This window comes from Monodelphis domestica, chromosome 1 (genome assembly GCF_027887165.1).
Source record: "Monodelphis domestica isolate mMonDom1 chromosome 1, mMonDom1.pri, whole genome shotgun sequence".
Taxonomy (NCBI): Eukaryota; Metazoa; Chordata; class Mammalia; order Didelphimorphia; family Didelphidae; genus Monodelphis; species Monodelphis domestica.
Genome location: NC_077227.1, coordinates 715,255,161 through 715,279,264, shown reverse-complemented (window position 1 = coordinate 715,279,264; position 24,104 = coordinate 715,255,161). Strand labels below are relative to the sequence as shown.

Genomic DNA, 24,104 nt, shown 5'->3' with positions numbered 1-24,104 from the left:
GGACTCGTCTCTAGGTCTGGCTCTCAATCCACTGAGCTAATACGTTGAATTTAATATAAAGGTTTTCCCAAAAGTGTGAATTAAAGTTTAATAATTTCAGAAGGACAAATATGACAAACTTACCAAAAAATGATTGCCATCTTGTTAAAATGGAATATTATTCAAAATTCACAAAACTAAGTATAAATCTGAATAAACTTTCAAGTGATTTTTTTAAAGTTGTAGAATCTATGCTTCTGCAGTTATTTAAATTTTTAAAATGCACTAAAACCTTTAGGATAAAAGAGAACAAATTGTACCAAAACAGAGATTTACAGTTTTATGTACGTTATGTTCTTCTGTTCTACTGTGAACATGTTAATACTAATTTTATTGAGTATTTCAGTTCAGAATAAAAAAAAAAACTAGCTACTTACTGGTCAGGCTACTTCATGACCCAAACAGCATTTAATTTTGTTTCTGGTTGTTTTTGTTTTATGAATAGTAATGAACTACCAATTGTAATTCTTTCATTTTTCACACAAAACATTAATAGCTAATTCTTTCATTTGTAAAATTCTTAAGCTCAGGTTAGTCATCCAACTGTCCAATCACTGAACCAAATCTGTATTCCTATACACTATTGAACAGAGAGCTTACATATGACATTTACAAACCATATGCTTTGGTTATAGCTACACAACTGCCAAAATAGATAGCAGATGGCCTGAAAACAGAGATACCTAAAAGGCAAGGTTGATAGAGCACTGGACCTGGAGTCAGGAAAACAAGTTCAAATCTGAACTAAGACATTTACTTTACTAGCTGCGTGACCCTGGGCAAGTCACTTCACCCTGTCTCTGTCTACTTTGGACTCCTGTAAAATGAGCTGGGGGAGGAAATGGCCAACTACTCCAATATCTTGGCCAAGAAAAGCGCCCAAAGAGTCACAACCTCAAAAATGCCTTGGAGATCTTAAAGAGTTAGTAAAGATGGGATTCTTCCTATCCCCAACTGCTGTAATGATTGGGGCACTGAACAATGGCAGCCAGGCCAGGCACAAGTTCAAATCCTACCCCACACACTAACCTGTGAGGCCCTTTTCTATACCTTAGTTTTCTCATCCTTAAAATGAGAGGGTTAGACCCAAAGATCGTGTGCCTAGAGATCATTCCAAACTCTTCCTCTGTCATCTGAGAAGCTGACAGGGTGACTTCTGAAGGGTTCACCAAAGCTGGCTGCCCACAGACCTAGGCCGAGGCCTGGACCTTCTCCTCTTCTTCCTTCTCCATCTTCTACTCCCCCAATACAAACCTCCCACACTCCCCAGACCCCAGCAACACTTACATCTCCTACTGGCAGGGCCAAGGAGAAGAGGCCCAGGGCCCGGCCTCTGGCTCGGCCACTCCTGCCGGCCATGGCCTCCACAGCTCCCCCCTGGGCAGTGGCAGTTACAGCAGCTCCAACTGCCACCCTGGGTAGGGCCCAGGCCTGGAGGAAGCCGTCATTGGCCGGGGAGAAGATGGAAGGACTGGGACAGCCAATCAGGGCAGGGGAAGAGCCCTCAAAAGCAGCAGGTCCTTGGCGGGGTATACATATTGGGGGGCCTTGGACCTGGGGGAGCAAGAGAGCCCAGCCAGGCCAGGCCCCAGAAGGCTGCCCACCCACCCCACAGATTCCTTCACCCATTCCACCCTGGGCCTGTACCAAGAGGGCAGCAACTATACTTCTAAACACCTGGAGGCAGGAGCATTCATGGGGGCTAAGCTATAGGGCACCCCCTCACCATCCCCAGGAAGCCTTCTGTTTGGGAGCTCCTCAGAAGCCTTCCCCAAACAGTTTAGGTCTAGCAGGGCTCAGCATTTCCCCCTGCTCTAGCAGCTATTTGTTGGAAGAACAGGAAAGGTAAAACGAGCCTGGCACCCCAATGAATTTGGGCAGCACCCTGCTCCTGAGTCAGAGGACAGCAGGCTCTTCTTCTGAGACCTGGATCAATTAGGTTAGTCAATACTATGATTCAACTCCCAACAAGGTCATAAACAAGGCCAGCTCAGCAACAGGACACACTTCAAAGGGCTCGGGAAGAACAAGGTCCAGGGGCAGGAAGGGCCACACAGTCAAGCAGGAGATGATAGGCCGGGGCCAGACCCATTCCCCTCTCCAAGTGACCCGAAGGAGCAGCATGAAAAGGAATACTATTTGCCAGGCTAATGGACTAGAATGATCTTCCCCACTGAATGAACCAACCAGCCAGTCTCTCTCTGTCATGCTAGTTTTTGATAACATACATAGAAGCAAGGTCAGTGAGGAAGGTGGCTCCTATCACCCTAAATCAACCCATAGCAGACTGAATATTCAATCATTAAATTTGCTATAATTCATTGCTACTTGTCTAACTTTTCACATTTTTTTCCTTTGGATAGATTTGAATTCAGTTTCTGTTACTTAGTGCTCATAGGACCTCATCTAACCTTCCCTTAGGCCTCAATTTCCTCCTCTTTAAAATGAAGGCATTAACCCAGGGGAACTGCTTGTCAGCTTGGGGGGGGGGGGGTCATGAAATCATGTAACCATGGGAAAATATCCTAAATTTTTAAAAAAGGAAAAAATAAAATAAAATGAAAGTGTTGTACTACTTCAGAGGTGTCAAACGCTGCCAAATGGGGCCTCTCCTAGAGTACTGCAGAACCAGATTAAACTGTAATTGGGAAATGTTTAATAAAAATAAAAATTTGATGTGGAAACCACTAAGTGTGACTTTTTAAGTCAAATGCCACCACAGGAATCTGTTCTCTTTGGGTTTGATACCACTGACACAGACAGATGATCTCTAGAGGTTGCCCAGCCCTTAAGAACCATGAATGAAGGAGCCAGGAAGCTGCCAAGTCAAAGTGAGGAGTTAAAGACTCTGTCCTAGGCCTAATTTAAAGGTTTAGTTCCTGCTCTATCACCTGCTCTTGGAAAACACTAGCACAAAAGAGCCTGGGAGCCCCCTCAGCCTAGCTGCTGAGGTCTTGTGCGATATGGCTTCAGAAGCCCTCTTCTAACATTATGTCTAATTAATCAGACACTTTCCTCCAGCCAGGCTAGTGAGTTCCTCTGCAAGTCCTACCATCATCCTTCAGCTTAAGTTTAAAGTCTCAAGTCCTCCACAGGGCCTTTCTCTTCAGTTCACATTGATCTCCTGAAACCAAGAGGAGGACTAGATGAGCCATCAAGGGCCTTTCAGCCCTGAGTTCTGTAATTCTATGAATTCCTATAGTACTTATGGATAGTCATTTAAACATTTGTCATATGCTGCCCTGCTTTATTTGTTGTCAGTAGTCTTATTAGCCTAACAAGGTGACCTCCTAGAAGTTTATTTTATAATCTGCCAAACATCATATGCACTCAAAACAGACCTGTTGAGTTGAATTTTTCACATTTTCTTTAAATTGTTTGATTTTGTCTTAACTTCCCCTTCCATTAAACCTCTGCCTTGCCAGGAAGTGATGCAGAGCGAAAGGAGCAGAACCAGGAAAACATTGTACACAGAGACTGATACACTGTGGTACAATCAAACGTAATGGACTTCTCCATTAGTGTCAATGCAATGTCCCTGAACAACCTACAGGGATCTAGGAGAAAAAAACACTACCCACAAGCAGAGGACAAACGTTGGGAGTAAAAACAACGAGGAAAGGCAACTGCTTGACTACAGGGGTTGAGGGGATATGATTGAGGAGAGACTCTAAATGAACACCCTGATGCAAATACCAACAGCATGGACATGGGTTCGAATAAAGGACACATGTGATACTCAGTGGAATAGCGCATCGGCTATGGGAGGGGTGGTGGGAGGAGGGGAGGAAAAGAAAATGATCTTTGTTTCCAATGAATAATGTTTGAAAGTGACCAAATAAAATAATGTTTAAAAGCAAAAAAAAAACCCTCTGACTTGGCTTTGCTACTCCCTCCATAATAAGGCTGTTGTTGTTGGGTTATGTCTAACTTTCTCTGACTCTGTGGACTATGATAGTATGTCAATACTGTCCATGGCATTTTCTTGGCAAAGATAACGCCATTTCTTTTTCCAGTGGTTTAAGATAAATAGAGGTCACCCAGCTAGTAAATGTTTGTGACTGTATTTGAACTCAGGTCTACCTGATTGCAGGTCCAGCCCTCTATCATTGAGCCATCTAGCTGCCTCCAACAATTGTGCCTCCACAATAAAGCAGCATCCCTATAATAATTATTCACCTCTAACTTAGCTATGGTAGTGAAGAAAGAAAATGTTAACAAAGACAACTAAAGAATAATTTCTAGTTAAATGGTTTTAGAAGTTATCATTTTTTATTTCAGATTTTGCTATCCTAATTATATTTAGTAGAAACATTCAAATTAATTCAAATTAACTAGAATAGACACTATCATGTATGAAAAGGCAGACAGAGTAAAAGCAACTTGAGATAAAAAAAAAATTTAGGCCTGCTATCAAAATATTGTGTATGTAAGAGAAGTCTGGACGACCTGAAATTTAGGATAGGTTTACTATAGAGTTTTTGTCTACATTTTCTACTCTTAACCCAGGCACTGACCACACTTCTACAGACATATGATTTCCAGTGCCTTCTTTCCCTAGAGTATACAATTCTCACTGATCATCTAAGACAGTCTTATTTCTGGGAAGGTATTTATTGCATATGCATAAAGTTTCCCTTCTGGTCCTCTGCCTCCAGATATGCGAAATGTGAAGTGACCAATACACCTTGAAGTCTCTGGGTGACATTAAAAACAAAAAAGATTTTTGCTTCAATTACATAAATATTTCAAGTATGTAAAATTGTTGATTCAATTCAACATTTATTAAGCACCTACTGTATTTAAAGGCACTATGCTACTAGAGACAAACCGGGCTTCAGCCCTCAAGGAGCAGCACACTGAGGGTAAAATAACCAGAAAATGGAAGGCTATATATACACAGAGTCATTTCAATGCCAAAGGTAATGGGATTAATGTTTTTCTATGTAAGATCATTTGGAAATGCATTTGAAGTCATATGACTTTTTTGTTTTATGTTTGATATACATGATGTGTGTGTATTCCTAAATTCTTAACACTTAAGTGAGATAGACTTTCTTACTAGCAGCAATACAATGATCCAGAACAATTTTGAGGAGTCATGAAAAAGAATGGTATCTAACTCCAGAGAAAGAGCTATTGGAGCAAAAATGCAAATGGAAGCATAGTTTATTTGGGTATCTGCTTGGGAGTTTTAGTTTTATAAGATTATTCACTTATAAAAATGAATAATATAGAAATATGTTTTACATAATAATATAGATATAACTCAAATTGAATTGCTTGTCAGCTCCTGGATGGCAGAGGGAAGAAGTGAAAGAGACAATATGGATCATAGAACTCTGGAAAACTTATGTGGAAATTTGTTATTAAAACAATAAATAAATATTAAATGATGAACATTTATGAATGACTTAGGTACAGGAATTCAATAAAATTCTTAAGGACTCACAATGAAAAGTGTCATCCTCCACCAGAGAAAGAATTGATTGAGTCTGAATGCATGTTATATTTCACTTCATTTCTCCATTTTCCTTTCATTTGTTTGAGTTCTCTTGCACAAAAAGACTAATATGGAAAGATGCTTTCCACTATTACACATATAAAATCCATATCAAATTGCTCACCATCTCAGGAAAGGGGGAGGGGAAGGAAGGGGGAGAAATTGGCTCAAACTTTTTAAAAATAATGGTTAAAATTGTTTTCATGTAATTGAGGAGAAAAATAAAATATCAGTAAATAAACAGATAACAACATTTATAATAGTTTTCATTTGAAAACTTTTGGTTCTCACTTATAAAATTTATGAAAATCTATAAAGTGGTTTAAAGCTGTAACTCACACATCAATAGGAGTCAACTATAAAGTATTTGTTGTACATTTGAACCCCCAAAATGTGGTTAGTTTTAATTTATGAGTAAAGGATAAATGACTTGTAACTATTAGGGAAACATGAAGGAAGTTAATAGGATTCAAGTCCTAAGCTATGGTTAGTGAAATTTCGCTATTTGAGGTGAAAACTTTTGGGTCCATTATTATTGTTTTGAGTTTTGATTATAGGGGTGGTTGTCTGAATTGTCATGAAGCCAGTAGTAGAAAATGGCATGTGCAGCAGTCTAAAACCTCCTAAAAGTGAATGTTTATATCTAGGAAAACTTGAGAGGATGATTGTGGCAAGGCCCAAGTTTGAATCCTTTTGACTCAGTTTTCCCATTATGGTATTTCCCTTTTGAACAGGAAATCTCCCCACTTCATTCATCTTTTTTTTTAAATTAAGTTTATTTAATTAATTAACTTGATTCATCTTGAATCTGGCTTTTGCTACTCTGTGACTACATGGCTGGTTCTAAGACATAACTCATGCCTGGAATAAAATAGCTACAGAAATTTTTCCCCTGATGTGATATGTCACATCAGTCTGTGTCCTTGAGGGTATACAGTCTTGACAATGCTTTTTAACTATATTCTTCCTTCTCCTTTCATAGAGTAAGATTTAAAATGGGTTTTGGTAAATATAAGTGTTATAAAAGTTGTGGTCGCCATTTATAAAAATTAACTATTTTAAGTCACAGAGCTGTTAGTAGCTTTAGTAGCTTTATTTTACAGCAAGGTAGAGATAATAAAGGGGGGAATGTAGGAAGGAGGTAGAGAATGTTGCCTAGCTAAATTCCTTAAATCCAAATCCAAGTACCTCACCAAAGAAAGAAGGGAGTATTCCACTGAAGACAGGAGAAAAGCTGGAAGGTCAGTGTCTCTGGCCAGCAAGTCACTGAAGCCAAGCTCCCTGGGCCACCAATGCAGAAGTCCAACACAGATACACCCATGCAGCAGGATCCCTCTTTCAGCAAGAGCCACCAATGCAGCAGAATGAATCAAAATGCCCTCGGCTGGCTTTTATAAGTAGTTTTCTCCATGTCACTTCCTGTTTCTCTGCTTTCTACTTTCTTTCACTGTGGACTGGTCTACCACATCTCAGGAACCAATCATAGTTTCTTAATTTACCTGGCAGCAGTGCCTGTGAGATGCACCTCCTGTCTTCTGAGAGTGTGAACTTTTATCAAAAGGATCCTCAAATTCCTGACTAAGTTAGAAAGGGTGGAGCACTCCAAATACTTGATTGATTAAGTTAAGATAAAAAAATTCCCTTTCACAATAGCAAATTTCTATAATAAGGGCAAGTGAATAGCAGTTTTCCAAGTCTAACCTTAAATCTAATAATATATTGATACTATAACATCTAATTTACTAAAATAGGATGCAAGATGAAAAATCTTACAATTTTAATCTTTCAGTGATAAAATTATAACAGGTTTGCTATCATTCTAAAGGGGGAAATAAGGCAAAGTAATAAGGCAAAGATATAATATAAATGTTTCATAATTAAATGGAATAGTAAATTTTGAGAAACCAATGATTAAACTGTTTTCTTTGAGACCTATATAAGAAATTTTCTTACAATCATTCAGCTCAAGCAGCTCACGTGTCTTTTCTGAAAACTGTTCCCATACTGATCAATTCATTGTTATTTCTATGTTCCTTTGATTATTCACAGACACTTTGGGGAAAGTAGGATACCTCTTTTTCTGATTTCAGGGAACTACACCTGTTCACCCTTCCCTTTCCAACTTAGAAAGTTCCTAATCTTTCCTCCAATTAGAAATCAGATTACCTATTTTTTATCCTGCTTGTTTTCTTTTAATTAATTAGTCTTATTTGACTATTTTTAATGTATAAAAGTCTGTTTCTCTCGGTATTTGGGGTCCAGTTCTAAACTGAGGAGGGCTGGTCCCAATTTGTTCTGCAACTAACATGCACTGCTTAATAAATCAATATTCTTGGAAGCTCAAACCTTTGTATAACTTTAGTCATTCCATCTTTTACCTGCCACAATCTCAAACTTCCTTGGAGACTGAGTAAGGACCATCTATCTCCTATAGGAGGTTTCTCCTGATTTCCCCAGCTACTAATATTTCCTCATTCCTCCTCACATACCCAACTCTCCCTTACCTTGGACTTACACTGTATGTAGCTTGTATTTTTTTTCCCCAATCTGGGTATAAATTGTTTTTTTTTTCCTCAAACAAATATAAACTCCTTGAGAACAGGAACTATTCCATTGTTGGTTTTGGATCCCTAGAGCCTAGGATGAACCTGGCATAAAAGAAGCACCTAATAAATATTTGTTAGTTGATTGTTGAAACAATCATTAAAATATACAGCAGTTATACAAAGGTGAATTCTATTTTCTTTGATTCCAATTCTGTATATACCTAAAGTGGTATCCTATAACCACACTGTTCCAGATTTTTACACCATCATGTCTAATCTGAAACAAAAAATCATCATTAGTTAGTTGAACAGTCACAGAAATGAATTTGAAGTCATGTTCTTCGCTTTCCAAGAATATTTGGCAAAAATGTTCAACCTTAATTCAGTAGGGTACTCCCTACATAACACCATTATGGCAGGTTCTAAAGGTGAAAATCACCCATGATCTCTTAATTACCAAATCTAGCAGGTTTTTCTCAGTCCTCATATTTCTTGATTTCTCTGCAGTTTTTGACACTGTTGATCATCCTCTCCTCCTATACCCTCTCTCCTGGTTCTCCTCCTACTTCAGCCCTCTTTTTTCTGTATTTTCATTCAGTTCCTACCCAATTGGTGGTATTCCTCAAGAACTTGTCCCTCAGCCCTAACTTCCTATCTCTATATACCAATTATCATCTCTATGCAGAGGGTTCCCACAACTATATATTCAGCTATAACCTCTCTCCTAATTTCCACTTAAATCTCCAACTCCTATTAGACATCTCAAAATGGATGTCCCTAAATGTTTCAAATTCAACATTTCCAATACTAATCTCACTATCTTTTCCTCCAAAACCTTGCTTCCTAACTTTCCTATCATTCCCAGATACCCAAGATGGTATCCTCTCCTTTCCCTCCAATCTGTTGCCAAGTTGTGACATTCTGACTTCTGTAACGTCTCTCCATGCACACATTCACCACCTGGTACGCACCCGGTTCCTTTCACCTTCTACCTGGCCCATTTCAATAGGCTTCTAATTAATATTGGTCTTTCTCCCCATTCTAATTCAAAATTTCGTGCCAAAATGGTCCAAGTGGTGTTATTCACACATGAACAAACTCCAGACTCCCTTTCTCCTCTAGAACCGAGGATAAACTCTTTGTTTGGCACCTAAGGCTTGCCTCTTTGTACCTTTGTAGTCATGTGGCACTTCACAGCCTTCCAGGTGCACCCCATGGCAGGCTTCTGGCCTTCTCCCTGCAGCCAGCAGCCTTTTCCCTGGCATTTATGGGGTCTGGACTGCCCTCTGGCTCCTATATTCCCTTCCCTCGGGATCTAAGTCTGATTGCACTTGGGTGGCTTCGACCCCCACCTACCACAGGGCTCTGGCCATGAGGGTCCTGCTGCCATTGAGGCCTCCCTCGAGGCCCGAAGCCTCCATTTGGGCCTTTCATCCCTGAGAAAATCAAGTAGTAACCACGAGAGAATGGGGCGGCTGTGTGCTGTGCTGTTCCTGGACCTGGGGCACCAATGACCAGCACCAGTTCCGGCCGCAGTTCTCGAAGGCCCGCATTAGGGCAAAAAAAATGGCGGCCTTGATCGCCAGGCCAGCGTAAACCCGCACCACGTGACCAGCCTCGCCCCGCCGCTTTCAGCGCCATTGCATCAGCCGGCTCCTCTCAAGCCTCGGTTGGCTTCCCGGCAGATGCGGGTACCGGAGGTGACTGGCGAGGCAAGGAACCAATGGGCGCTTGTCATAGCGCGGGGGCCACCCCTTCACTCTCCGTACTCTCATTCTGATTGGAGGGTGGGCAGGACTGCTGGCGGCATTTGTGTGGGGCTGAGCAGCGCAGGAGCTGCGGGAGAAGAGGAGGCTTGTGCGGCTCAGGTAACGGCCTCGTGGCTGCGGCGGTGGGCTGTCCTGGGAGCTGGGAGGCGAGGGCCTGCTCCTATGGGACTGCGTCGTTGAGAGGCTCGGGGAATGGAAACCTCCGCCAGCGGCCGGGGCGGGAGGATCCTTGGGTCCCTCGCCCTTCCCCCACGGGCTCTCCGGGGGCCTCCGGGCACCGTGTGCAGCGGGGGTGGGTGGCGGCTCCCGGGATGGTGGAGCATGGCAGCAGCGGCACTCTGCTCTGGCGCCCGATTCTGAGGTTCCCTCCCCTCTGGCACCCCCAACCCGGGCTGCGGTCTGTTCAGCGTGATTGACTTATTTGGCAGTGCTGTGTATGGGTGTCTAAATGCGGGACTGGAAAACGCTCTAGCGGAGCCTGGGGACACGGTGCTACGAGGTGGATCTGGGAAGCAGCGGGGTCTGCAGAACGAAGGTCCTGGGTGCAAATGTGGCCTCTTGACACTCCCTAGCTGTGATACCCATGGCAAGTCACTTAACCATAATGACCTAGCCCACTCTTACATGGTGGAACTGATACTTACTGTCAATTCTAAGAAAGAAGGTGGGGCAGCCATCTGGATAGAGAGCCAGGTCTGGAGACGGGAGGTCCTGGGATCAGTTCTGGCCTCAAGACACTTCCAAGCTGTGTGACCCTGGGCAAGTCACTTAACCCCCATTTCCCTACTCTTGCCCCTCTTCTACCGTGGAATCAATATTGATTTTATTGGATTAAAAAAAAAGTCAATCATTGGTATCTGCAAATTCATCGCACTTGGTTTAACCAGATCTGTGTTTCCATGGACGGCAGGGCAATAAATAAATAGTTGTCACTATTCAGAAGGATAAGCGTAATGACATTGGTGTTAATACTGAATTGGTTTTTATTTTAGTGATTTGTTTTTATATTGCTTTCATTTTCATTACTCTTTTGTCTTAAAATCAGTACTAAGTATTGGTTTAATGGTAAGGGCAAGGCAATGAGGGGTAAGTGGCTTACCCAAGGTCACAGAGTTGGAAGTGATTGAAGTCATATTTGAACCCAGGGCCTAATGTCTCCAGACCTGTCGCTCTATTGTACCACCTAGCCGCCTCACTTTAATTTCCAAATTTCTAAATTCCTATCTAGCAAATCATGCCTTAAGTTAAAGAATAAAAAAGAGAAAGGGAAGGGATGTGGGGGGAAGCAGTTCAGCAAAACCAACCAATATGTATACCTATTGGGTCTGACAATAAATACAGTATTAGGCATGCAGAAGCCTCCCCTTGTGCAAAGAAGTGCTATATTTGGGCTCTTCCATAGGGCCAAGCATATCCTTTATAATTATGCAGTGCTCAGTTTCCTTTTTGTTACTCACCTGGTCAAGAAAATTAATTGGCTTCTTATTATCCCTAGAGTAAAATACAGATTGGTCTAGCTCTTAAAGTGCTTCCTAGGTTGTTTCCAGCCTGTCTTCCAAGGCTGTTAATATGCATTGTTTCCCATTGCACACTGCTGCTTTTGGAGACTCATCAATCGTCTCATAGCTGGCCTGGTCCTTATCTGTAATGGAATGCATTTCCTTCCCTGTCTTGAATCCTTGGCTTCTTTCTTTTTTTAAACCCATACCTTCTGTCTTAAGGGAAGGGCTAGGCAATGGGAGTTAAATGACTTGTGCAGTGTCACGCAGCTAGGACATGTCTGAGGCCAGATCTGAACCCAGGACCATCTGGCTCTCAATTCACTGAGCCACCTAGCTGCTCTAATCCTTGTATTCTTTCAGGGTCCAAAGTACTATAAAGAAACAACAAAAGATTAGTTAATAGAGAAGAACAAAGGCTATGGAAGGAGCTTTTATGGAAGGTCCTCTAGTCTGTGGCTGTCGTTTTCTAGATTCATTCTCTAAAATGCCACTTTATATTGGAACTATTTCTTTTTTTCTTTTTTTTTTTAAGCCCTTACCATCTATCTTAGTATCAACTCTTAAGAGAGAAGAGCAGCAAAGACTGGGCAATCGAGGGACTGGGCATTAGAAAGTGTTTAAGGCCAGGTTTGAACCCAGGTCCTCCCAATTCTAGGCCTAGTGTTCTATCCACTACCTAGCTGCTTCTGGAACTATTTCTTGATTCTCTTAGTGGTTAATGTGTTCTCCTTTCACCTTAAGTTCTTTATTTACATAATTTTCCTTTAGCATTTGTGATCTGTAAAGATTTTATGGGTATAAATTGTTTTTCTGATATTTTTCAGGTAGATGAAATGGCATCTGGAAAGTTGAACTTAACCTTTAACCTCATGACAATGAATGACTTATTACCAACTTGAATCTACCACTTTCCTGTAGATCAGTAAAGTGTAGACTGTATAATCAAGGTCTAGAAATATACATGCAGCAATATAATAATATTCAGTACATCCGAGCATAGAAACAACCGCCGAAGGGATTATATTGAACAAGAATGGAGAAAAATAGAATGAGGTCTTGGAAAAGTTAGGTTTAGGTCAACATCTTATACTGTCAACTGTAATAAATTCTAAGTACTATACTACAGGGAGGAAAGCATTGAACTTGGGAGTCCTGAGAACTGTCTAAGCTTTGGCTCTAGTTATTACCTTTGTGACTCAGAGTGAGTCGTCTACCATCTCTGGGCCTCTAAAATGAAGTGGAACTAGAATGACCCTTCAGGTTCCTAGCCTCTCTAGTTCTGTGCTCTTAAGACCTTTTTCGAGATCCCTTTCATACCTTTTCTATATTTTGTTTGTATAATTTCATTGTGCTCTCAAAACCTTTGCATAGCCTTGTCTCTAAAGGAAAGTTTTCCTTTTTCCGTTTATCGGTAGTCTCTCAAGGTGAATTTGCTGTTTATTGTTCTATGGTGCTTAGAGGCATGATAGAAATGGCATGCTCCCTTCAGGCCTGTTCCTAAGTATCCTGAGGCTTATGCTTCATATCATTTATTTGGGGAGGAAGGGGAAAGGTAAAACTTGGAGTCCTTGGTACTTAGAAAATATTTTTTAAGTTGAACTCCATGATGGCTACAAAGATTGGGATGGGGTTAAAGTAGAAAGAATGTATGATGTAGCATGGAGCTGCTCTGTACTTAATTTGCTCAGTAATTTTAAGCTCTTCAGCAATTCTGGAATTAATTAGTACCATTTCCTATGTCCTGATTTGACTTGTCTTGAAATCCCAGAACCTCACATAAATCGGTCCTTTAATCAATAGTTCCAGATTCTATTAACTTTCACTTCTTCTGTATTTTTTCAGTTTTGGTGATATTTCCAAGATGGAGTCGACATTAACTGCCAGTGAGATCCGCCGGCGGTTTATTGATTTCTTCAAGAGAAACCAGCATACCTATGTCCATTCATCTGCCACAATCCCACTGGATGATCCCACTCTTCTTTTTGCTAATGCAGGCATGAACCAGGTAAGCTTACTCACAGCCTGGGGAATTCTGGGATAATTTACTTTTCTTAAAATGTTTAGCCTAGAGATATGAGAAAAGAAATGGTTCCTACAGAGATATGCAAAGATAGAAGCAAAGATGCTTCAGTTTTTTGGGAGAGGAGGAGTATAGACTTGCCTCATTAGTTGGGTTATTTTTCATCAAGATGTATTTTTTATGAAAATAGCTAACATTTTTTACAGCATTACCTGTGTGCCAAGCGCGGTGCTAAGCACTTTACAGTTAATTTGTCATTTGGGCCTTACAAAGAATGGCAGGACTCAGAAATTTTATACATTTTGTTCTTTTAATTTGGACCTTCCAGAGTTTTTTTGTATTCCCAAGCAAAACTTTTTTTTTCATTGTAAGTTATTTATTTAGTCAATTTAGAACATTATTCCTTGGTTAAAAGTATTATATTCCTTCCCTCTTCCCACCCTTCCCGTAGATAATGTGCAATTCCACTGGGTATTACATGTGTCCTTGATCAAGACCCATTTCCATGTTGTTGATGTTTGCATTAGGATATTCACCCAGAATCTAATTCCCCATCATATCCCCATCAACCCATGTGTTCTAGCAGTTGTTTTTCTTCTGTGTTTCTACTCCCACAGTTTTTCCTCTGAATGTGGATAGTGCTCAAGTCTTTTTCCTTATTATCTCATTGGGGTACAGACCCAGCAGTGCTATGGCTGGATCAAAGGGCAGATGGTCTTTTAGCGCCCTTTGGGCATAGTTCCAAATTGCCCTCCAGAATGGTTGGATCAATTCACAACTCTATCAGCAATGAATTAGTGTCCCAACTGTACTATATCCCCTCCAGCATTCATTACTTTCCATTGCTGTCATGTTAGCCAATCTGCTAGGTGTGAGGTGATACCTCAGAGTTGTTTTGATTTGCATCTCTCTGATTATAAGAGATTTAGAGCACTTTTTCATGTGCAGCCTATTCATGTCCCTTGCCCATTTATCAAAACTGCTTTTATCACCATCTCAATCCATACCCCAGTGCTTTAAATGCTTTTGTAACAATTACTGTTAATCTATGATTTCCATTTGCAAAAGTTGGGCTGTTAAAGAAATTTACCAAAATTTAAAGGTTTTGTTTCTCCAGAGGAGGAGTTACAGTTTCCTCATATGTGTAAAAGTAGAATCATAGCTTTAGAGTTTGGAGGGATGTTAGAGGCCATCTAACCCAGCACCTTCAGTTTATAGTTGAGGAAACTTAAGACCGGGAAAGAGGTTAAGCATTTTGGCCAAAAGCATTTCTCAAACAGTCAAGAAGTACAGGTGGGATCTGCCCCTGGGTTGTCTAACTACCCAATCCATTGCTCTTTCCACTCTGTACTATTCTTGTGCTTCTGAAATGTTATGTGGCCCATTTAATCAGAGGAATTACAATAATGGAAAGAGCCCGGGTGTCATTTCCTTGATTGATTGTCTGACTGGCAGGGAACCTTGTGCCTTCCCTTCTCTAAGTTTTAGATGACTACCTTCTAGCTTTTGAGTTCTGTGAGTCTGTGTCTTTGATTCTGCCTAATTATTTTAAGGAATAGATTTAAATAATAGCTCTTTAACCCTGAGTAAATTTTCCTTAAATGCTGTTCATGTTACCAGGCATATTCAAAGAATTCCATAATTTCTTATTCTGCTCCCCTAGGGTTCTTTCTAAAAGATGAACAAGCTTTGGCTGGAGAGATTTTGCTAAATATCAGTAATGAGATTCCTGTTTCCCTGACATCCTTTCTGTAGGACAGGCTGGAATTTTTTTTCCCCCAGACCATTCTTCTTCGGAAGGAGGGCAGTGAAAACTGTTCTGACCTTCTAGAAACATTTCTTGTTGTCAGCTGAGTGTCTCCATTACTTTTTCTTGCCCCATGGCCTTTGGGACCCTGGATAAAGAGCAGTATTTTCAAGTATGTGTGTGAGCCTGATGTTTTGAGGTCTTAAGTAGTTTCTGATGTCTCCCCTTTTCTCCTCTAGTTCAAACCCATATTTCTCAACACAATTGACCCCGCTCACCCGATGGCCAAGTTGAACAGAGCTGCCAACACCCAGAAGTGTATCCGAGCTGGGGGCAAGCACAACGACCTAGATGACGTTGGGAAGGATGTTTATCACCACACCTTCTTTGAGATGTTGGGTTCCTGGTCTTTTGGGGATTATTTTAAGGTAAACCATGTCCTGCTTTTGAATAGAACAGGCTTTGAATTGAGAGAGCCCCTTTGTTCATTTTCACCATAGAAAAAGTATCTCAAAAAGTCTGTACTTTGAGATAATTTCCACTTTGCCACACATGTTTCTTGCAGTGTTCTGCCTGAACATGTGACTTTCACATGCAGAATGCTTGTTTGCTGCTCTCCATGAGTCTAGGAGTTTTAACACCAAGAATGATTAATTTTGCTAACTCTTATCCTTTATGCAGGAGCTTGCCTGTAAGATGGCCTTGGAGCTTCTTACCCAAGAGTTTGGCATCCCTGTAGACAGGCTCTATGTCACCTACTTCGGGGGAAATGAAGCAGCTGGTTTAGAACCAGACTTAGAATGCAAGCAGATCTGGCAGAACTTGGGGTAAGAATGCATGCAGCCCGCTGAGAAGATGAATGAGCGCAGAGGGCTTTTTCAGCTGTTTGGGGTTGGTGTTTTAGCCCATTTCTCTTGGGTCACCATAGTTAGCTTTGAATCAGGGGAATTCACTTCTTTGTCCCTTTATGCATACCTAGTAGCTTGTTGCTCAACACTCTTCTTAGTTTTTGATGAAACCAATTTGTCCTGTGAAGAAATGTAAAATTATCCATGGAGAATGGGGAAATGTGGGGGGGCCCCAAAATGCCTTTAAAACATACCATAACTTGTCCCTACTCTCTGAGTCTGTGTATCTGGTCAGCAGTCTGTTTTTAAGAGCTGAAAACATATAGGGAAATGGGGAGGGGGTGGGGGGGAGGTGGAGACCGTTTCTTTTGTCAAGACCTCTGATTTCATTGGTGCAGGGAAATCCCTTTGGGGTGGTGACCTCTACCATGGCAGAGAGCAGTTCCTCTGTGTGTACATACATACATACACATCTGTAAAGTCCTAATGTCTTATTTTCTGCTTCTCTCAGCATCTGTTTCTCTTGCTCTTCTGAAGAGCACCACGTGCTCTCCTTTGGCTTCACAGTGGCCTTGTAAGGAGGAGAGAGGGAATTTTTCCTTTCTTTTTACAGACAGGAAAAAAAAGCACTGAGAAGCTAGGAGATTTGGGAAGGTTGCCCTTAGTCCCCCTTCCTACCAACCTCCACTCTAAAGGCCTTGGACTCTTCATTGGCTTCCAGGGCAAGAGGACACTGATGCTCACAGGAAGTGTGGCCCTCTTGTAATATTGCACCTGGTACAAAGGATCACTCAAAGCCGAAACTGTCCTTTTATGGAAAACAGTAAGGAATCAGAGTAGTTCAGGAGATTTAGAGTAGATCAGAGCTAGAAGCACTGCCCCAAGTTCATGCCACAACTTCATGCTCCCAGCAGCTCCATCTGAGATTGTATAGAGGATGTGGAAAGTTAACTCCTCTCTCTGGTTCACCCTATATCTTGACTCATAATAAAAGTTGGCAAAAGAACCCTAGTGATAGAAAAAGGAAAAATTAGAGGGAACATTTGTTTTTTCCTTTTTTTATTTCAAATGTTACAAAACCAAATAAAACAAGCATTTCCATTAAAAAAAAGATTACACATAAGTGAAATCACAGATCTCATGTTTAGCTTACTTTTCTTCATATCTACATAATAAATCCCATCCGTTGGTGTTCCAACCCTTCTTTTCCTTCTGGAACCAAAGAAGGTATCTTTTGGGAGCCCAACATGTACATATAAATTAAGTCTTTCATGTTTTCACCTTTCAGTTCGATTTTCTGGAGGTAACAATCTCACAGTTTATTCTTCCAGGATTAATTCTATAGCTGTATATAATGTTCACTCATTTCACGTATTGATTCCACTCATTTCACTCTTCATTATGTCGTGTGGTTCTTTCCCAAGTTTTTTTTTTTAAACCCTGACCTTCTGTCTTGGAATTAATACTATGTATTGGTTCCAAGGCAGAAGAGTGGTAAGGGCTAGGCAATGGGGGTCAAGTGACTTGCTCAGGGTCACACAGCTGGGAAGGGTCTGAGGCCAGATTTGAACCCAGGACCTCCCGTCTCTAGGCCTGGCTCTCAATTCACTGAGCTACCCAGCTGCCCCTCCCTGCAAGTTTGTTTTTTTTTAATTAGCCTGTTCATCACTTCTTATCCTTATTCCATCACAAAAAGAGCAGCTATAAATAATTTTGGAACATATGGATTCTTTTCCTTTTTCACTACTGGGTCGAAGCATAAACACAGTTTTATAACTGGGTGTAATTCCAATTTGCTCTCCTAAATGAGTGGATCAATTCATAGCTCCACCAACAGTGTATTAGTATCCCTATTTTCTTTGACTCCATTGTGTCCTTTGGTCATTTTAACCAGTCCAATGGGTATGAGGTGATATCTCGCCAGTTTTTGGTTTGCATTTCTTTAATCAGCAGTGATTTAGAGCTTTTTTATTTTTCTATTCATGACATTGATTTCTTCATCTGAAAATTGTTCAGATCTTGCCTATTTATCAGTTGGGGTATGGCTCTTATAAATTCGACAAAGTTTTCTCTATATTTTAGATCCATCTGAGAGACTATCTGTAAAAAATTTTCCTCAATTTTCTGCTTTCCTTCTAATTTTGACAACATATATTTGTATGAAAACTTTTAAAATTATCCATTTTACATTTCTCAGTGTTCTCTATCTCTTGTTGACTCATAAATTCCTCTCCTAACTATAAATCTCATAGGTAATATGTTCCTTATTATTTACTTATGATATTTCCTTTTATCCTTTTTGGTCTTATCTTAGTGAATGGTATAAGAAATTGGTCTATACCTAATTTCTTCCAAACTAGCTTCTAGTTGTCCCAGCAATTTTTACCAAATAATGATTTCTTATTCCCCAAACCAGGATCCATGCTTTTGTCAAATGTAAGATTACTATAATCTTTCACAACTGTTTATTGTATGTCTATTCAGGTCTACTGATCTACCTTTCTATTTTTTAGCCAAAACTAGATAGTTTTGATAATTACTATTTTATAATCCAAATTAACACCTGGTACTGCTAAATTTTTCTTTGCATATTTTCCATTATTTCTTTTTATATTCTTGCTCTTTTGTTCTTCCAAATGAATTTTCTTTTTTAATTTTCTTTTTATCGTTATTATTATCAAAACCCTTACCTTTGGTTACAAGGCAGAAGAGTGGTAAGGGCTAGGAAATGTTATGGTGGGATTATAAAAGTAAAATTACTACAGCAGTGAGGGTTAAGTGACTTGCCCAGGGTCACACAGCTGGGAAGTATCTGAGGCCAGATTTGAACCTAGGACCTCCCATCTCTAGGCCTGGCTCTCAATCTACTGAGCTACCAGCTTCTCCCCCCAAGCTACCCCCCCAAATGATTTTTCTTATGTTTTTTCCTAGCTCAGTATTTTTTTTAGTAATTTAATTGGGATGGCATGGAATAACTAGATTAGGTAGTATTGTGATTTTAATTATATTGGCTATACCCATCCATGGACAATTAATATTTCTCTAATCATTTAAATCTGACTTTATTTGGGTAGAAAAATGTTTTATAAATATGTTCGTGTAGTTCAAGTTGTTTTGGCTGGTATTCTGCCAGGTATTTTATTCTATCTGTGGTTTATTTTAAATGAAGAATTTCTTTCTCTCTTCTTACATTTATTGTTTCTTTAATTGCTACTACCACCCCCAATTCCTTTTTAATTGATAGAATTTCTTTGTTGTGAAGATATAATTTGATGATTAAAGACAAAGGGTGGAATAAAGGGGTATGAGAAAGGACCCCAGGTCCCTGTAAGTTTGCTACCTTATAGGGCCATTCTGAGGAGCAAGGAGAGATTAGGAGGAAGACAAAAGAGAGCCAATGCTGAAAAGAACAGAAAATGAGATATCAGAGTAGCATTAGTCAATCAACAAGCATTTAGAGCAAGCCCAAGATTGAGATGGAATAGATTTCATAATCTCATTCAGGAGAAAATTATCAGGAAACAGCTGGAGAACCCCAGAGAATATCATTAAGGGCTAACTTGGTAAGGGCACAGAAAAAGGGAAACAGTGATTATGGAGTAGGCTCGATTTGAGTTAAGTTTTACACATGGCGTTTGAAGAGGAAGAGTGCAAGTATCCTAGGTACAAGAGAACATGGTTAATTAACAGCATGGACAAAAGGAAGGTAGTGAGTGGAGGATACTAGAGAGCATGGTCTCTGGGTTAGATACTGTGCATGGTCCAATGAGGGCTCAATAGATAAAGAGTTTTAGTCCCGAGACCTTCAGTTCTTAGCTGCACGGTCTTGGATGAGACACTTACTTTCTCTCAGATTTTACTACCCTGTTGTCCAGGGCTTTAAGGTACCAAATGAATTAGTGAATTTGATGTGCTTTGGAAAATGCAAAGTACTGAACCATTATGAAATAATGTTGTTAAATTTAAGATAAAGAGAATGAGACTTAGGCTATGGAAGATCTTGAAAACTAGCATGTGGGCGTTGAGAAGTCATTTTGTCCTCAGCAGGGCAATGAAGTATTAAAAATGAAGTTTACAAAAATTTTCTTCTGAACTTCGGGGGAGAATAGAGGAAATGGGCTAGAAGAAGAGAGGCATTTAGGTGGCTCTTTGGCCTTAGACACTTCCCAGCTGTATGTCCCTGGGCAGGTCACTTAACCCTAATTGCCTAGCCCTTACCATTCTTCTCTGCCTTAGAGGTTTTTTGTTTTTAAACACACATTGATTAATACAGTAGAGGCAGAGTCCAACTAAGAGGCTGTTGTTGAAATCATTAACAAGTGATGTGATGAAGTCTCAAAGTAAAGAATCTTTGGTAGGAATAGAGTAGAAAGTGAATCCAACAGATGCTGAAGAAATAAAAGGATTTTTAAAAAATTGGATATAGAGTCTGGTGCAGAGGGGAAAAGTAAACCATATTTCTGAAGTTTTATATACTGAGAGAATTAAAGACTGATGCTATATCTAATGGAGTTGAGTGAGAAAGCTAGTTGGGATAGGGAACATGAGGATTATTTTAGTTCTGGGTATGTTGAGTTTGAGGTGACTGGGACCTTAAGTGGCAATATAGACCCAAAACCATAAGAAGGGGTCGTGTTGATTTTCCTTTTCCTCTTTCAGGTTATTTTTCCATGAATAAGCATTTATTTTCTCTCTCCCTCTCACCTCCCGCTTGACACTTCATTCTACCTCCCTAGCATCTTTTTATTAATATTTTTTATTTATCTTATTTTTATTATTCACAATTTATATTTATTAATATCCTCTGCTCGTTACTATGCTGCCATAACCTTAGCTTAGGGCCTCATTCCCCCACTCTGGCCTATTTCAACAGCCTCTAATTGGTCTGTCGGCTTCCAGTCTGAGCCCTCTCCTCTTTACCTTCCACCCGGCTTCCAAAATCATAGACCTGACAAGGTGACTCATCTGCTCAGAGATTTTTTTTTAACATTATTTTATTTGTTCATTTCCAAACATTATTCATTGGAAACAAAGATAATTTTCTTTTCCTCTCCCCCTTCCCCCCCAGCCGACGCGCGATTCCACTGGGTATCACATGTGTCCTTGATTCGAACCCATTTCCATGTTGTTGGTATTTGCATTAGAGTGTTCATTTAGAGTCTCTCCTCAGTCATATCCCCTCCACCCCTGTAGTCAAAGAGTTGCTTTTCATCCGTGTTTTTACTCCCATAGTTTATTCTCTGCTTGTGGATAGTGTTTTTTAGATCCCTGCAGATTGTTCAGGGACATTGCATTGTCACTAATGGAGAAGTCCATTACGTTTGATTGTACCACAGTGTATCAGTCTTTGTGTACAATGTTTTCCTGGTTCTGCTCCTCTCGCTCTGCATCACTTCCTGGAGGTTGTTCCAGACTCGGTAGAATTCCACCACTTTATTATTCCTTTGAGCACAATAGTATTCCATCACCAACAGATACCACAATTTGTTCAGCCATTCCCCAATTGATGGGCATCCCTTCATTTTCCAATTTTTGGCCACCACAAAGAGCGCAGCTATGAATATTCTTGTACAAGTCTTTTTCCTTATTATCTCATTGGGGTACAGACCCAGCAGTGCTATGGCTGGATCAAAGGGCAGACAGTCTTTTATCGCCCTTTGGACATAGTTCCAAATTGCCCTCCAGAATGGTTGGATTAATTCACAACTCCACCAGCAATGAATTAGTGTCCCTACTTTGCCACATCCCCTCCAGCATCCATTACTTTCCTTTGCTGTTGTGTTAGCCAATCTGCTAGGTGTGAGGTGATACCTCAGAGTCATTTTGATTTGCATCTCTCTGATTATAAGAGATTTAGAACTCTTTTTCGTGTGATTATTAATAGTTTTGATTTCTTTAACTGAAAATTGCCTATTCATGTCCTTTGCCCATTTATCAGTTGGAGAATGGCTTGATTTTTTTTGTACAATTGGTTTAGCTCTTAATAAGTTTGAGTAATTAGACCTTTGTCAGAAGTTTTTGTAATGAAGATTGCTTCCCAATTTGTTGCTTCTCTTCTAATTTTGGATACATTCATTTTGTTTGTACAAAACCTTTTTAATTTGATGTAATCAAAATTATTGATTTTACATTTTGTGATTTTTTTTCTAGCTTTTGCTTGGTTTTAAAGTTTTTCCCTTCCCAAAGATCTGACATGTATACTATTCTGTGTTTGCCTAATTTACTTATAGTTTCCTTCTTTATGTTCAAGTCATTCACCCATTCTGAATTTATCTTAGTCTGCTCAGAGATCTTGAGTGGTATTAATGTATTTTATCCAGGATAAATGACAGTCTCCTCAGTGTACCTTGGAAGGCCTTCCACAGCCTGGCTCCTGGCCACATTCCTATGTTATTTTACACCATTCTCTTCTGCATTAGAAATTCTCCAAACTGAATATTTTATCTGTCACTCCCTCCTCATTTAACTCCACCACAACTGTCTCTATTAAGTCTTCCCTGACCTTCCTTCAGTTTAGTGCTTTCTCTCTCTTTAAATTGCCTTGGTTTATATATCTGTATTTCTGTTGTATCCCTCCCTGCCCTGAATAGAATCTGATCATACAAGGCATAATCCTTCCCACAGTATGTGACCTATGTTGGATCACAATAAGAAGGTTGATGGCCATTCATTTTCAGTTGTGTCTGACCCTTTGTGACCCAAATTAGGGTTTTCTTGGCAAAGATCCTGGAGTGGATTGCCACTTCTTCAGCACATTTTTAGATGAAGAACTGAGGCATACAGGGTTAAATGACTTACCCAGGGACACACAGAAAGTGTCTGAGGTCTGATTTGGATTTAGATGAGTCTTCCTGGTTCTTATTCTTAGTAAATGTAGGTTAAATTTGGCATAAAATTGGAGTTGGGACTGCTTTATAAAGTCCATCATGTTAAGTGGTTTGTCTGTTGTTCTCTCCTAACAGAGTTAGAAGATTGCAGCAAAATTTCTAGGAAGCTCAAAAACCTTATATTTTACCTTCAAAGAGAATTATGTTCTGCCAAGTTAGCCTAGCTCATTTATGAGGAAACTTAGATTTAGTAGTTGCCAGGGAGTGGTCATTTCACAAATTTATTTTTAATATACACATTTATATTTAATAAATGAAAGTCGATTATAACCTTGTTATTTGGTTATTTTTTATGTGTATTAAATACAGCAGGATGGTAACAAGGTTCTATATTGCCTTCGGGACTTTTTTCTTTGGGTATTTTTAAAAAATCTTGTTTTTGTTTACATAGTTGTAGCATATGTATATTGTGATTGTCCTCATGCTCTCTTCATCAGTTCACATATCTTCCACACATTTCTGTTGTTCTTCATAGTTGATGCTTCTTAAGGGCAATTATACTGTGATCCCTGATCCTGCTTTTTTAGCTTCTCCATTCATATTTATCACGCTAGTTGACATCCTCATCAGCAGCTCATTAGACTGTTATTGCCATAGGTAGCCTCTTCATTGTTCCCTGTGCTTCCAGCTTCACAGAGGAGATAGCTGTTTGCCACACAGTCACTAAACTTTTTTTTAATTTTAATTTTAATTGTTTTTAAACCCTTACCTTCTGTCTTGGAATCAATACTATGTATTGGCTCCAAGGCAGAAGAGTGGTAAAGGCTAGGCAATGGGGGTTAAGTGACTTGCCCAGGGTCACGCAGCTGGAAAGTGTCTGAGGCCAGATTTGAACCTAAGACCTCCTGTGTCTAGGCCTGGCTCTCAATCCGCCCCCAGTCACTAAACTTTTTTTTTTTAGTCAATTTAGAACATCATTCCTTGGTTACAATAATCACATTATTTCCCTCCCTCCCCTCCACCCTCCCTTCCCATAGCCGACACATAATTTCATTGGGTATTACTTGTGTCCTTGATCAGAACCTATTTCCATATTGTTGGTGTTTGCACTAGGATGATCATTTAGAGTCTCCATCCCCAACCATATCCCCTCAGCCCATGTATTCAAGCAATTGTTTTTCTTTGGTGTTTTTACCCCCACAGTTTTCCTTCTGAATGTGGGTATTGTTCTTTCTCGTAGATCCCTCTGCGTTGTCCTGGATCACTGCATTGCCACTAATGGAGAAGTCCATTACATTAGATT

The 24,104-nt window shown here is 40.0% G+C and overlaps 2 protein-coding genes across 3 annotated transcripts in view; one reads left to right on the top strand and one right to left on the bottom strand.

Moving 5' to 3' along the window:
- DDX19B (DEAD-box helicase 19B) overlaps positions 1–9,744 on the bottom strand; it is a 42,390-nt gene extending 32,646 nt beyond the window's left edge. Inside the window, exon 1 of one of the 2 annotated variants that reach the window (XM_007477516.3) lies at positions 9,445–9,744. In XM_007477516.3, coding sequence (XP_007477578.2) covers positions 9,445–9,729 — 285 coding nt within the window. In that variant the 5' untranslated portion in view covers positions 9,730–9,744. Of the gene's footprint in view, positions 1–1,326; positions 1,460–9,444 lie in introns of those variants that run through there. The other variant, XM_007477515.3, reaches the window with a different exon arrangement.
- Positions 9,745–9,826: 82 nt separating this feature from the next.
- Positions 9,827–24,104, top strand: part of AARS1 (alanyl-tRNA synthetase 1) — a 31,228-nt gene continuing 16,950 nt past the window's right edge. Inside the window, exons 1-4 of the mRNA XM_001362470.4 lie at positions 9,827–9,956; positions 13,202–13,364; positions 15,366–15,554; positions 15,808–15,953. Coding sequence (XP_001362507.1) covers positions 13,221–13,364; positions 15,366–15,554; positions 15,808–15,953 — 479 coding nt within the window. The 5' untranslated portion in view covers positions 9,827–9,956; positions 13,202–13,220. The remainder of the gene's footprint in view (positions 9,957–13,201; positions 13,365–15,365; positions 15,555–15,807; positions 15,954–24,104) is intronic.